The sequence below is a fragment of the Megalops cyprinoides genome, chromosome 11, assembly GCF_013368585.1.
Source record: "Megalops cyprinoides isolate fMegCyp1 chromosome 11, fMegCyp1.pri, whole genome shotgun sequence".
Classification (NCBI taxonomy): domain Eukaryota; kingdom Metazoa; phylum Chordata; class Actinopteri; order Elopiformes; family Megalopidae; genus Megalops; species Megalops cyprinoides.
In genome coordinates, this window is record NC_050593.1 from 30,084,304 (window position 1) to 30,099,303 (window position 15,000).

The 15,000-nt window shown below is 47.9% G+C and overlaps 2 protein-coding genes across 2 annotated transcripts in view; both read right to left on the reverse strand.

The window, feature by feature from the left end:
• Positions 1 to 6,153, reverse strand: part of LOC118785327 (protein FAM117B-like) — a 38,876-nt gene extending 32,723 nt beyond the window's left edge. Inside the window, exon 1 of the mRNA XM_036539916.1 lies at positions 5,181 to 6,153. Coding sequence (XP_036395809.1) covers positions 5,181 to 5,952 — 772 coding nt within the window. The 5' untranslated portion in view covers positions 5,953 to 6,153. The remainder of the gene's footprint in view (positions 1 to 5,180) is intronic.
• Positions 6,154 to 11,225: 5,072 nt separating this feature from the next.
• Positions 11,226 to 15,000, reverse strand: part of LOC118785491 (bone morphogenetic protein receptor type-2-like) — a 64,773-nt gene continuing 60,998 nt past the window's right edge. Inside the window, 2 exon segments of the mRNA XM_036540180.1 lie at positions 11,226 to 12,135; positions 14,227 to 15,000. The exon segment at positions 14,227 to 15,000 is cut by the window's right edge and continues 542 nt beyond it. Coding sequence (XP_036396073.1) covers positions 11,855 to 12,135; positions 14,227 to 15,000 — 1,055 coding nt within the window. The 3' untranslated portion in view covers positions 11,226 to 11,854.

The window sequence follows — 15,000 nt, forward strand, 5'->3', positions numbered from 1 at the left end:
GTGTGCATGAGCACACACACACACACACACACACACACAAAGCCCTGTCTGAACGTACTGAAGGGGTCTATCCAGACAGATAAAGCCTCGCAGAGTGATCCTGCACAGAGAAGAATAAGTTCTTATCGGCTTTACCATACGAGTATGAAGGATGGCTTGTTTTGTCTATCACCATCTCCTCCATAAAAAATGTCCACCACTATCCCGTCTAAGGCAGAAGATAAGGTGACACCGAGACCTCTGAGGAATTCTCCACCTGAAAGCTTCGGCACTTTCCAGCTCGCTCTCGTTAATCTTTCTGCTAGCCTGCATGTCAAGGTCTGCCTGCTTCTCAGTTGCCAATTTTACAGCCATTAACATAGCAAACAAGACTCAGATGTTTTTCTTTTTAAATTACAGCTTTTCTGGAGTCTCTGTTTCGTATTTTAAAAATGCAGGGAGTATTGACGTTTGCTCGACCGCTGTCGCAGGTGGAGAGAGACTTTTTCCATTTCCCAGATGCGACAGCTTTGCTGGGGCTCTCGGAGGGCTGTCAGACATTTGTAAGGACAGTGACTGCCAGTGACAGACAGTAATCTTGTACGTACAAAGAGAGAGAAATGGGCAGCATTTCAAAGAACGCCGGAGCTTTTCAGAAGACAGGGCATGGGGCATTTCATTACTTTTTGCGCTTTACAACAAATACACACAGAAACGCGGACGCAGCCAAAAGCCTACAGACGCTGCCGCGGACTGCCTGGCCCTGCTGACCTCAGAGCAAGTTAATTACGGCACATTTTACCATGTTCACGTGCACCTGAGCTGACCCCCCCCCCCGAGTTTGTGCCATTCAGACGCAGGATTTCATGCAGGTCTGCACAGCCCGGCCTACAAAAGGCCCTACAAATCTGTCTCTTGCCAGTGTCACAGCTTTATGTCTCAGCAGTCAAATTCAACACTTGGAGAGGAATGAGGGGATCCCTCTGTCTCTGCTCCTATCATGCTGCTTCCCAGCACTCTTATCTTCAAGTTGTATAATTTTATGCCTATTATACTGGACCTTATATAACATTTAACATTTGTTGTAAAATGAATTTGTATAATATACATGTAAAACTGCATGACCTATGACTTAAACTTTGATGAAGACAAAAATTTGCCAGCTCATTTATGGTGAAATGCTTGATTAAGAACAAAACAACATATTGCATTCGTTTCAGACTTTAGGAGGAGATATCACCAGAATGAAACAGGTTTGTGGGCGAGTGTTAACGATGCAGGAAAACTCCCCTCACTTCAGCCCAGACTCTGTAATCATAACAACCCTGCGGTCTAGCCAACATGCTATAGGACACACTGCAGTGCAGATGGGGTAAGTGGACATGCAAGCTTTAGATGTGGCAGAGAAACTAAACAAAACACAAATCAAGCCTTGTCGCCTCTCCCATAGCTGTGAGATCTTCATTTTTTACGATGGCAGAAAGTGGCGGCCAGCCGGTCCTTGTCACCCCCCCCCCCCCCCCGTACTCAGAACCGGAGGCAGAGCCTCTTGCTTCACAGGCCTCCTCCAAAGTCACTGCGGCATGGACGTGGCGCTGGCCACAAGGCCTTTGCAGGTGGTAGATGAACAAAAATTACAGACAATACACGGACTCTCATGAGAAACGGAACACTTTCCAGAGAAACTGTCTTCGTGACACAAAGGGGCATTGTGGTGCAGCATGCTTTGCAGAGAGGTGGAGAGTCCCGCCACATTAAAATGGTGTGCTCCACCTCCTGTGCTGGAAGTGGCCCCATCCCCCCTGAGGGGGAGGTCACTGTGACTCTGGCTCCACGTAAGGAGACCGCACCAGGCATGATAGTGACCACAATCAATAAGAGCACACTAAAATTCTTTCCATGATGACACATTTAGAGTCTGAGGGTATTAGCAAAACTTACACCTTAAGGCACACAACTGTTTCTGAGGAGCACGGTCTGCAGTTCTGTCTGTGGTGCTGTGTTAACTTTACACTAGTGTTCACACAATGCTGACATGTCCTCTTTCTTACTCTCCCCCTTTCCTCTTCCTCTGTGTTTCTCTCTCTCTTTCGCTTTCCTCTTTCTGTTTCTCTCTCGCTTTCCATCTTCTGTTTTTCTCTCTCTACCTTCCCTCCTCCTGTTTTTCCTCTCTCTGGAAAATTACAGAACTTTCCAGGCACATGAATGACACCTCTGCCAGCGATGGAAAGGGTGAGGGCAGAGAAAACAGCGATAAGTAACATGTCTGAACTTGGCCATTAAGAGTAGACTGTTATATTATTTGTTTTTCCTTTCTAAAGCATGTTCTTGCTCATGAATTCCCTGATAACACCACGCCTATAAACACAGGATACGAATGACCTGGGCACTTGCACTGGCAGGTATAAAAAGCATGATGAAATTCTCTCGGCGTTTCTCTTGTTCTCGACATTAAGTGCCCTGGCATAGATAGGGCAGGAGTCTTCTCCCAAGGCTCAAACTGCCTCATGACTGATCATGTCTGCTTACAGCTCTGTTCATAACAGCCAGATTACTGGAAACTCCGAGGAAGGCCGGCACGGAAGGAACACGCTCAGTAATCATTGAATAAAAACCCACTGTTGCTCTACGGTTTGTTGACACGGCACTGACTTCATGCTTCTGAACTCACGGAAGCGTGTCGCCGACGCAGGCTGAGCCTGGCCAATGTTAACATTTGTTAGCATTCTCCTAAATACGATATGGCAACACTGCTGCAAATCTAAATATTCCCACAAAATCAACACTGACATCGATGTATTCCATCAGAGGTAGCGGATTTCAAAGAAAAATACTCTAAGGAACACACACATGCACACATGCACATGCATGCGCGCACACACGCACACACAGAAATGTCAGGGTCATAAGACTGAGCTCTGAGTCTGCTCTCACCTGCCTGGCCTTGCATAACAGGCATGTGTTGGGCCTGCAGTTCTCACCCAGCCTTACAGCCTGGTGAGATGAGATAAGTATGAATAGACCTTCCTGGCTGCAGGGAGGAGAGCTGCACGTTGCTTATTCGTCCCTCATGTAGTTAGAAATGCCTACTGTAAGCTGACTGGCCGTATGAACGATCCACCGTTTCTGATTGGTCTGTCTGTGTGCATACCTTATCTCTGTTTAGAGCACGGTTGGCATCAGATGTGATAACAGGCCTGGCACATGGGTGGCAAGCAGCCTATCACTGGTCTCTACCTTTGGCTGAGTTGGAACACAGCTATAGGGGAGGTAGGGCAGAGTAGGGGGGAGGATCAGTGATAGATGGATGATGGCTCAGGAACTGGGCCTGCACCTTAAGATTGCAACCCTGATTCCAAAGTGGGACCCTGCCCTTGTAACCTTGAGCAAGCTACCTGAACCAGGAGAGCTTTGGTAAATACCTAGCTATATAACTGGATGTGCGTGGGAAAAAATGTAAGCTATATAAGTCATCTTGGGTAACCATGCCTGCTAAGCTGGTATGTAATAATGAGTGGATGAAAATATGAAATAACTGACTGCTTATAGGTATTATATTCCAGTTCCTAAAAACCATTAGTCTTCTGTGATGTACTGTTGTGCATCTCTAACGGCACAAAACCAACACCTACATACTGTACGTTTGTACAAGAAAAATATCATATTGGTATATGGAAAAACCCAAATGCAAATAGCACTTCTACTTTCATTCTTAACTGTGGAACATCTGCCATAGAACCACAGTTTTTACTGGAGACTTCATCCCTCCTAAAGAACTGAAAACATTTGCATTGTCTTCCCTGCTTGACTGAAGCAATCAAAACGATTTAAATGACTACAAGTCAAGCCCACAGGCATGCAGATTCTCGCAAACAGCAGCTGGGAGGAGGTGCCCCGTTTCACTCAGCAAACAGACGGAGAGCACTGGAGGTGCTTAAAACAGGCCCACCAAGCACATATAGCCACAGAGTTAACACTGATCTGACAGGGGCAGTATTTGGCGAAACGCAGGACAGCTGTGCGGCCTCAACTGGACAGAGCATTGAGGGCAGACACAAGGCAGCCCCCTAAAAGCCAGGGGGTACAGGGTGCCCCAGCCCATACCCCTTCTCTTCCTTCCTCAAGCCTAGACAGCCAGGAGTAGATCACACATCATGCACCACCACCCAGGGAAAAATCCTTGCCTGTGCCTGTGAATTCTGCCTCCACAACAATGACCCTGCGCTTCAGCATTCGAGCCCCCCCCCCCCCCCTTCCCCTGGTGAACCTTTGCGACCTATGGATAGCGCCATCCGCACGGCCACAAACCCACCCCATCGCCCCCACCCCCGCCCCTCCACTTCGACAGGCGAGCCGTCCTGTTTTTGTGAATGAAACGAGGCTCCCCTCCAGTAGTACCCATGGTTCTCTCCTCTCCTTCTTGTTGTTGTTGTTTTGTGGTGCACTCCCCCCGTCCCCCCTCCCCCCACAGCGGAGCGAACGCGCTACTGTACTGTAGCAGATGGACATTTTTTCCAGCTCTGCACCGCTAATGCACTTTGTGTGCGGCGCGGCTCCCGTAATGGGGAGAGGGGTGAGGATAAAGATGAGACTGACAGCATGCTCACAATAGGGACGATGCTAATCTACTTTAGGCGTTTGGGTTCGCGGGACAATTTGCAGAACATGAGCAGAAATAAACAGGAAGGATTTCACAAAAGGACCCACCTGGTGCCAGTACTGGCGTCTACTACAGCCAACAGCGTGAGATTTCAATAGATTTTTACTGCAGCCACAACAGAGGCAGCTGGTGCTAAACTATCTGCACTGCACTGAGATACAATCTAAAGCAAAACACACACACATATATAAATGCAAATTCCTGTGCACCTGACAGAAGAGGAACTGAGAACAAAGCAAAAATATTTTTTGCAAAGATGCCACCTTGATTGGTGTCATTCAGTCACTGTTGTTTATGTCAACAGTCCCCGTCCAAGGCACCCGCACCGCTGCGCTCGCGACTTGGCCGGGGGCTCTAATGGTGAATTTGAGTCAGGTGCAGAAAAGGCTGCATATCTGCATTCATTCCAATGTGTGCAAAACCGTGCAATTCACACTCATTCTCTTAGTGCAGTTACCTCACAGCTGTATCAGCAAGGTGCTGGTGCTCCATCTTATTCTCTGCAAGCCACGTCTATTGTTTATTTGAGGCTCCTACATACCTTTGCAGACGGGCGAGGGAGGACTTCTCCTCTCGGGGGACTGGCCACCGTAGTCCGGGGACGAGAGCTGGGGCGGGGGCTGCAGTCTTTCCCGGGTGCCACCTGAGGATGACGAAGAGGAGGAGGAAGAGGAGGAGGAGGATGGTGAAGCCGAACAATGCGGCTGCTGCAGGGGGGCCACGGGGAGCGTGCAGTCGGAGAGCAGGAGCAAGTGCTGGGTGGGTGACGAAGAGGGGGAGCTCCCGGAGACTGAGAACGGGGGCGCGGAGAGGCTGTGAGTGACGCCGCCGTGTGACGGAGGCACGGCGAGCTGCTGCTGCGCCTGGGGGGGTCTGCTCGCGCCGCCCGACGTGCAAACGTGGGTCGTGACGGTGGGGCTGCCCCTCGAGGGGCCGGAGTGCAAGGAGGAGGAGGAGGAGAAAGGAGGAGCGGAGCAGGAGGCAGCGACCGGCGAGACGGAGACCGCGTGAGTGGGGCTCCGAGCGCCTGACGTCGACGTGCGCGCGCCGGCGGCTTCGCATCCGCCGCCGCTGCCTTTGCCTCCGCCGCCGGTACCATGCGGCGCCCTCGTCTGCAGGGGGGGCTGCTGCGGCTGCTGGATCTTCAGCTGAAACGGAACGGTAGCCTTCATGGGCAGCAGGCGACAAAAAGAGCCGATCCCCGCACCGGCCGCCGAGCCTCCGGGGCTTCCGTTCCCACTTCCCCCACCGGTTGCGCCGGCGGCGGCACCGATGGTTGTCGGCGACGCGTTTCTTCGAACTCTTTGAGACATTTTAATCTTATTTTTTTTTTGTCCAGCAACGCCCTTTTAGTGAATGAAACGAAAACAACCCCCCTTTATTAGAGTACACTCGGTGGGAAAAAGTTTTCGTAATAGAAGGCACCTCGCTATCTTGTGTCCTGTGCTTTAGTGTCCATTCACCGTGCTGGAGTTTCTCCGCCGAGCCCCACGCAGGTCGCCCGTGCAGCTCGCTACTTCACTAACACCACTTTACTAGCCACGCACTCTGTGTCTCTGCCAGCCCCGGGCCGACTCGGCCTCCCCGCCTCCCATTGGCCACCTCCGGCGCTACGGCAACTTCTCATTGGACGTTTTCACGAAGTCCAGCCTTTCCCGCTGTCTTAAAGACACATAAATCCTTTTAATATCTGAAAATAATTAGATAGCCAGCTGCACGAAACGAAAAGAGAAGTGAGGAGAAACAACCGAGGCGCATGTTAGGTGCCTTATTCCGTTACCACTTTCAACATATCAAGGCATTGTTTGTTCTGTTTCAAAACTAGCAAGTTAAACGTGTTCCGTGTCTTCTCCAACTCTGTACGTCGCCCCTTGCATTTTCGCACCTGGCAAATGAATGAGCGAACGAATGAATTAAATAACTCCGTAAAATAATGAATGAATATGCCATCCTCTAGAGGGGTGTGTTATTAATTACGCTTAAAATCGAGTCCGACGTTTATAAAGCAACCTGTGAAACCCATACACTGCAGTCATAACGAAAGCTTAATGCCACGTACTTCGTCCATAATTCTAAAATGTGCTGTTCGTAATTTTACATTGGACTGTGCAAGAATAAAATGTTTGTCTCTCGGTTTTATTTATGCACAGTATTGCCTCTGGCTGCAATGTTTTTAGAAAACAAACTTAACAAATTTATGTTAGTAAGTGTAATATTTTTTGCCTGAAAACGTCAATCTATCCGATCCGATATAGGCTATAGTTTAATACGTGTAGGTATGCTAGTTATTTTTTGTTTGATGTATCCAAACAACACTTTAAATCCACACAGGAAGATTTCAGCATATTCAATTTCAGGATATGTCATATGTATCATATGATTCATGTTATATTCAAAGCATGTTATCTTATGTTACGATCTGTGATGTTTTTGGAAATGTCACCCCCCTGTGGTCATACAGCTAATTATTCGTGCAGCTCACTTCAAAATGAATTCAAACTGTATTCACATTCTGCACACTGTACATTTTTTGACCATTTTCCCCCCGCTAGAGCACACCTTTGCATCAAATCTCGGATACCCTCTCGCTCCAACATGTCCATGTAATGCCATCGTTTTACTAGCCTCAAACAGCAATGAAAAGGTTCTAATCTCATCTCGCGTGAATTGCCGAGCCCGTGACGTGATTAAAACCAGTGAGAAAAAAAAAATCACGATCTAATCAGTAAGAGATTCAGATCGAGACTCAGTCGCTTTTTCATTAATATAATCTTTAATCAATGGAGTAATGCATGGTTTTACAGCAAGCTTTTACCTCTAAATGCCATTATAAGCATGTATTTATCTCAACAGACGAAAAGCATTTTTCATTTGTCCATCCTTTCCTCGAAGCGCTTATTTTACAAGCTTTAATAGAAAACATTTCAGTGGCTTTTTATTTGTATTGAGCAACAGTTTATGCAGGATCACAAGTCACAAGTGAACCTCCAGTTTCAACGACAATTTCAGAGAAACAGCATCCCAGCTTCTCGAACCCTTCATTAATACAAAAAGAAACTTAGTCAGGACATTGCATTCTCTCTTTTTTTGTAAAATAAACGGTGTAAAACACACTTTTTTACAAAAAAAAAAAAAAATTAAAACAATTTCGTCACCCACTATTTCGTTCGGACATTTCAAGACATGAGAAAGAAATGAAATCCAGCAGCATGTGGCCCTTCTCAAGTTTGACAAGATATGGCAGTTTCTCTAAGTTACAGAGGTGAAATGTTGATGAATTGTCTATTTGGACTGAGTAGTATGAAGAAAGAGTAGCACAGTCAGTGCTGATGGACCCCAGCATAGGGAAACATAAGGTATTGAGTCCAAGTTCAAGGTGCCCCATTTTCATAGGAAATGTCCCAGCTATGACTCATCTCCAGGGTTCTTGGATCAGACTGATCCATTATAATATGCGTGCGTGTGAAGTAAACATCTACAGTACATCACACCAGTCTTTTGTTTCCACCATGTGCTTTTGGGAACACAACTCATCAGGCTAACACATTAAAAAAAGTAGGTCTCTGACATTTATTACTGGATTTCCTATTTTTTTTTTTTTTGTTTTTTTTTTAAAGAGGCTTTGTTAGTAGCTTAAGGCCTTTCACTACCACTGGCTACAGAGCAGTGGGTCATTAAAAGATGTCCGTATCCGGTAGAAATGCATCCGAAGATTCTGACTCGGGAGCAGGTAGACTCTGCCGGTCAAAGAGGTTCTGCGATATTGACTCTCGACTGTCCTGACTCAACTTCTGCTAGGGGACATACTAGTCGGGTATCTGTTTGAGCCCAAATCCTGCCGCGGAGCTCAGACGTTCAGCTTAGGTCAATGTGGCCGCTCATCTCGCCTTTTCCGCTCAGTTCTATCCTCGGTTCTGTTCGGTTCATTTTTTACCATTTGTATATGATTAACCTGTTTTTTTTTTTTTTTGCACATGCTTTCAAAGAACAGAAATTTTACAGATCAGATTTTCCCAGCAGAACTGCACTATTTTTCACAAGATAAATATCACAGTACTGTTGTAGATACTGGTCCCATAGCAACAGTTGGGTATTAGCTATATATATAAAAAAAAAAAGCACAAAGATGCTGGATATCAATGTTATATATATGCATATATGAGGGCAGCTGCATTATATACAAACGTATTTACACCAAGGGGGTGAAACTATGTTACATACATACAAATATGCTGCTTGTTTCACTGTCCAGCTCGGAACAGAACATAAACCGGAGAGCTGGGCTCGGCGGGGGGTAACACACAAATTCAGTTGTGAGACTCAACAAACAGGTCTGCTGACACGTTTAGGTCTTTCAGGCTTACTGTATGCTGGTCGGTTTTGACAGTGTAAAAAACTCTGATACAATGCTTAGGTGTAAATACCATAAAGAAAAGAAAACTTAAAATTCATGTATGGGTTTATGGGTATGTCTGATGTGCCGGATGCAACAACAATGTTATATCGTTCTGTAGTGTTTATGTGCTGTTCTCGAGTGCTCAACAATGACGCAGTGTTCCAGACCCGGACTGGATTTCTATCTAGTGCTTTGAACTAGGAAAATGGTTGGATCAGACTGCCGTCTTAAGACAACAGTAATTAAACAATCTCCTTTTCATTCCCACAAACAGCATGTCCATCTTCTCTCAGCCTGATAGCGCCAGTGTTCACAACACACCACAGCAACGCCAAACACACGTACCACTGTTAGGCTCCATTACCAAACACTTGCAGCTTCAACAGTTAACATTGATTAAAAAAAGGAACACTTCTCCAGCCGAACAACCCCTACCAAGATCCTGGATGTAGTGTAACTGTACTCTGAACATCCGTGATGTTCCTTCAGTGACAACCACTGCTGACTGACTGCAAAGATTGTCTATCACCATGTCAGTTGTAAGAGACACGAAGCTTATATTAAACACATGATCATGATTTACACTGAAAAATACTGACTTCTCTAGATGGGTTAGGTACATCACCACGTATGTTTACACCAGCATGAATTTTACATAGCTTCATTAATGAGACAATGGTATGATTTTTAGTGTTAAAATGTAGGACAACCAATCTGCTGGAGAGAAGACAATGGAATCCCAAAATTGCCAAAGTCCGATGCAATGCAATAATGAACTTCCAACAAAAAAAAAAGAAAGCCGCCGCAAAAAACAAACATTTACACTGTAACAGACACAGCTTAGAGCTTATAAATGACATAACTCAGCATGAGAAACATTTCATACCTTCTCTTGGACTTCTGCACTGGCAGTGCTGACAAAACCAAACCAAAATCAATCAAAAAAATCTGACAATAATAATAACAAAAAAAAAAAAAAGATCCATCAAACAGCAGGTGTGACCCTGGTTGGGTCCTGGGCTGACCCCCCCCCCCCCTTGCAGGTGTCACTCAGAGGAAGTGGACACGAGACAAGGAGGGAGGCAGGCAGCAAAGACAAACAGGAAGAGCTCCTTAAACCTGTCCCAGAGACTTCAGAGGATTACACACGCACAGGCAACAACCACTTTTAGACTTCTTTCAGCTTGTTGTATTGTTTGTATATACATACAGCATTTGTGGACACATATGAACATGTATAACTGAATACTGTACACATATCTGCAGTATGTGCACTGTTCAGAGCTCTGATGGTGTGGGTGGGGACCCCTTAGTAATTGTACCCCCTTCTAAATTGTTCTTAAGATTCCTGCCCAATCCTCCAGTAGCATTCTTGTTTCCAGGACAATGTTCTGGTGGTCTGAAATGAGCCACTCTGCAAGTAAGGAGAACAAAGAGGCATGCTGCACTGTTAAACTTAACCCCAAACACACACCTGCGCGCACAGACACGCACGCGCACAGACACACGCGCGCCTACGCACACGCGCGCACACACACACGCGTCCACTCCGCTTCGAACACGAGGGCGAGTCCACATTGCATAGAAGGAGGGGACAGAAACAGAAGCCTTCAGCCACAGCACAGCTGCTCAGAGGATCGAGTTTAGCTTTCAGGATCAAGTCTTTCGCCACGACAGACCGACAGTTCCGGGGAACAGGTCGTGGAGTGAAACCCTTGTGGTCTTTTTTTTCCCAGAACCGAATTCTCAAATCCCGCTCCTCGCAGTCTCACAGATAGTGTCCTTTCTTTTCTCCTTTTTCTCGTCCGCTTCGTCTCCAAGCGCGTGCGTCCCGCTATGCCCGGCGCCGAAAGAGAGACGCCGCGGCGACCCCACAGTTACTCTGCCGATTCGTTCCTCCTTTCTCCCTCAGATTCTGATCAGACGGGTGAGAAAGGGAAGGATTGTCATCTGTGAGGCCTTTCTCTCAGACGAACGGAGCTGTTGCCGGAAACACAGGATTGCTGTACTGTAAGTGCACTGCTTACAATATCAAAAACAAAATCTGCAGCAAAAAAATTTTAAAAGTTTCTTTTTTTTTTCCAGAAAAAGCACCTCAAAGCTAAAGCCTATTGCACATTTCAAAATATGATACAAAATAAGGGATACACAGATATTACACAAAACAAATACATAAACATGTGAGGCTACTTTGCATAAGGTAAAAAAAAAAAATGGAGAAACAATGTCATTGCAGTCAACCCTGTCTTAAAGACCACAGCTTTTCGATTACGGACCATTTTACATATGGACATATGCATTCTGATTGACATAAGTCTATATGAGCAGTCTAACTTTTGATTGTGAAATCAATACATTATCACGGTTTTCCCTCTTCTAATTTTTAAGACCACTTTTTTTTTTGCGTGGTCACAGGAGACAGACTGTGCGATTAAGATTACTTATTTAAAAGTGCAACGATAAAACAAGAAACACTTCAAATAGACACACATACATAGATACGCTAAAATTAAAATGGAGGAACGACACATATAATGGAAGTATTTTGAGCCGACATTGCTGCATAGCTGGGTTCTGTTTAAAGCAATTTCTTCGAAGAAAGTTGAAGTACAGGAGGTGACCTATGAAAGTAAGCGCTTGATATTTTCTCTCGATAGTCTTTTCTTCTTTCCAATAATCTTTTTTTCTTCTTTTTTCCTTTTTTTTTTTTTACTAAATTTGAATCAGATTTTGGGAAAAAAGACTGCTGGGAACACAACAAAATGCTGTCACACACTTTGCCCCCTCCCCCCCTTCCGAGCTGACCTCGGGGTCACAGTTTACAGGCAGGTCATGCCAGGGGGGTCAGAGGTCAAGGTGGCAGTGGCCGTTCCGCCTCCGACCAAGAACACAGCGGTGCTGGATTTGGACCGGCTGGCGCAGGGCTGGGCCTGGTTCTGGCCGTGGAGAGCATGGCCATTGTTGTTGACCTCGCTGTCCACGGCGTCTGTGGAGATGACCCAGGTGGAGGGCCGCCAGCGCTTCAGGGAGTACGGCGTCTTCACGCGCTTCTTGATCTTGTCGCCCGATCCGCCCTTCCCGTCCTGCGACGTCCCCTCACCTGGAGGGAGAGAAAGCAGAGAGACGGGAATCAGATTCAGGATCTGAGGGGCATCTGACACCCCACCGGCTCAGCCGAATGGCGTCTGTAGCTCTGAATCTCTTCTGCAGCTCATTTCAGAGACTGCACTTCATGCAAGCTTTGTATGTCCAGCACAGTTCACCTTTATTCATTATTTATTAAACTGAGCACACAGAGCCCTCTGGTGGTTCAGTTGTGTAACTGTAGGTATTGATTGGTAAAAGAGCGCGGTACCTTTCCCATAATGCAACACATTTTAGTCCTTCAGAGTGGGAGGCAGTGACCATCGGCGAGCAAGTGCAGCGGTCAGCTCAGGACAGGAAAACCACAAACCGACCATTTCAACACACTGTCTCCGCCTGACCTTTACGATCCAAACACATTTGTCTCCTGATAAAGAAATGCGGAGGGCTGGAAAATGTAACACGGATCTTTATTGTTCCCGTCTCTGCCAAGCACCGTGCCTTCGGCGCAAACGCGGCCTCCCGATTCGCTGGTTTTCCTGATCTCCGAGCCGTTTTTGGACTCGTCGGAACGCTCCGCACAGATCTCCTCATCAGCTCCCTCTTTATCGCAGGCTCCGAGCGAGCCGGAATGTTCCGCGGATTCTTATCAGCGCTCTGGAATTTCCTTCCCTTCCCAAACAGCGGAGGCTGGCTGTTCCGGGAGGCGTTGCGGCAAGAATGGCGGTGACAGGCCGCTGCCGCGTTGGGTCACGCGGACCTCCCGTGGGCACACGGCAGCAATGTCTCTGCTTCAGGTGCTCAGTCACTGAGCACAGCGTCACAGAGCCTCCGCTTCACACAGCTCTCCCCTTTAATTAGGAGCACGCGTGCACACCCTCGCTCACACACTCAGCAGGCTGGGAAGGTTACTCTGAGAGCACTGCCAATACAAATCAGCTGCCTCTGTGCCATCAGTAACGTGTTTCACTATGTTACTCAATCTGAAGTAACTCCTTTACTTATAATAATAATTAATATATAATAATTTTTTTCATGATCTACCGCGCTACTTATCATTTACATTTACATTTATTCATTTGGCAGACGCTTTTATCCAAAGCGACACGCATGTGAGTCTCCGGATCAACAAATCTCCATCAACAAATACGCAGCGGTTGAAAAAATATGAAACCAAAGTCATGTACGTGGTTCCACTCTGTCCAGCTTCATAGCCGGACATCTATCTTGCAAACCTTGGGAAATTGCATGTTCTCACTCCCATAAGCATTGCCTTGAAAGCCTCGGGTGTTACTCTAAATCAGCTGGATAAGCTGCCTGAGGTAGCTATACAGAACTGTAGCACGTACTAACACGGTATACCACTGGATCTTCATGGATTATACAGTATTTTTTAAAGTAAAACGTGTAGTGGTTACAAACTCAGCTTGTGCCCTGAAGTGGTAACCATGGAAGATCAAAATGCGCTCGGAATTTAGATACTCAAAGCAATGGTTCAACGTTGGTTTTAAACATCAGGCTAACTCACCAAGTCAACAAAAAAACTTAACAGAAAAATGAGCTCCAGTCTCCTTATCCCCGCATATAGACGGATTTTATTCTTTCACGGTTCACAAAGATTTATCTGCTGCACACAAATAAGAGATGGACAGAGACAAAAACAGAGACAGACAGAGACAGAGGGAAACAGAGACAGAGACAGACAGAGGGAAACAGGGACAGACAGAGACAGAGGGAAACAGAGACAGAGATAGAGGGAAACAGGGACAGACAGAGACAGACAGAGGGAAACAGAGACAGACAGAAACAAAGGGGAAACAGGGACAGACAGAGACAGAGATAGAGGGGAAACAGGGACAGACAGAGACAGAGATAGAGGGGAAACAGGGACAGACAGAGACAGAGATAGAGGGGAAACAGGGACAGACAGAGACAGAGACAGAGGGGAAACGGGGACAGACAGAGACAGAGATAGAGGGGAAACAGGGACAGACAGAGACAGAGACAGAGGGGAAACAGGGACAGACAGAGACAGAGATAGAGGGGAAACAGGGACAGACAGAGGGAAACAGGGACAGAGACAGTGATGCAGAGAGAGGGCTCTCACCCAGCAGAGTGGTGGCAGACAGGTCCAGGGAAGTGGGCCGCTCTGCTCTCCTGGGTTTGGGCTGCCTCAGCGGAGCCTCCTGCTGCGGTTCGGGGGGCGCGAGGGCGGGGACGGGGGCAGGGACGGGGGCGGGGCACTCGGCGGGGGGGCCAGCGGCGCTGTTGTTGTTGTTGTTGGAGTTGGAGCGTCCCGTGTGGTGGTGGTGCAGGAGATCGCGGGCGGCCGGCTGCTCCCTCCGCAGCAGCGGCTCGTGCTCGTCGGGGCTGGAGTTGATGTTGATGCGGCTGTCCTCACCGCTCAGCTGGCTCTGCAGCAGGGCCGCCGGGCCCTCGCCCTGGGGCCCCGCCGGGTTGGTGTTCCCGTACTGCCCGCCGCCGCCGGACGAGGCCCCGCCCCCGTAGCCGTTGACCACCGCCGGCGCCGCGCCCGCCCCACCCCTCCCGTTGTTGGTGACGGTCACCAAGTGCGGCTCGGCGGCCGGGACGGTGTTCATCTTGGCCACGCCCGTCTCCACCTGCTTCAGGTTGGACTTGCTGTGCTTGCCGAATTTGAGGCGGGAGGAGGACTCTTTTCCGGCTGTCTTGGTGCCCAGAGGCAGGCTGGTGGGCCGCTTGGGCAGGTTCTGTTGCTTGGGCAGGGGGAACACAGGCCCGTCGCCCGGCCCAGCGCCGAACTCGGCCTGCCCCACCCCGCCCGTGCCCCCTCCGACCCCGCCCCCCGTCACCTCGGCCGCCAGCTTGATGAGGGGGTAGAGCAGGCTGGATGTGCCCGAGC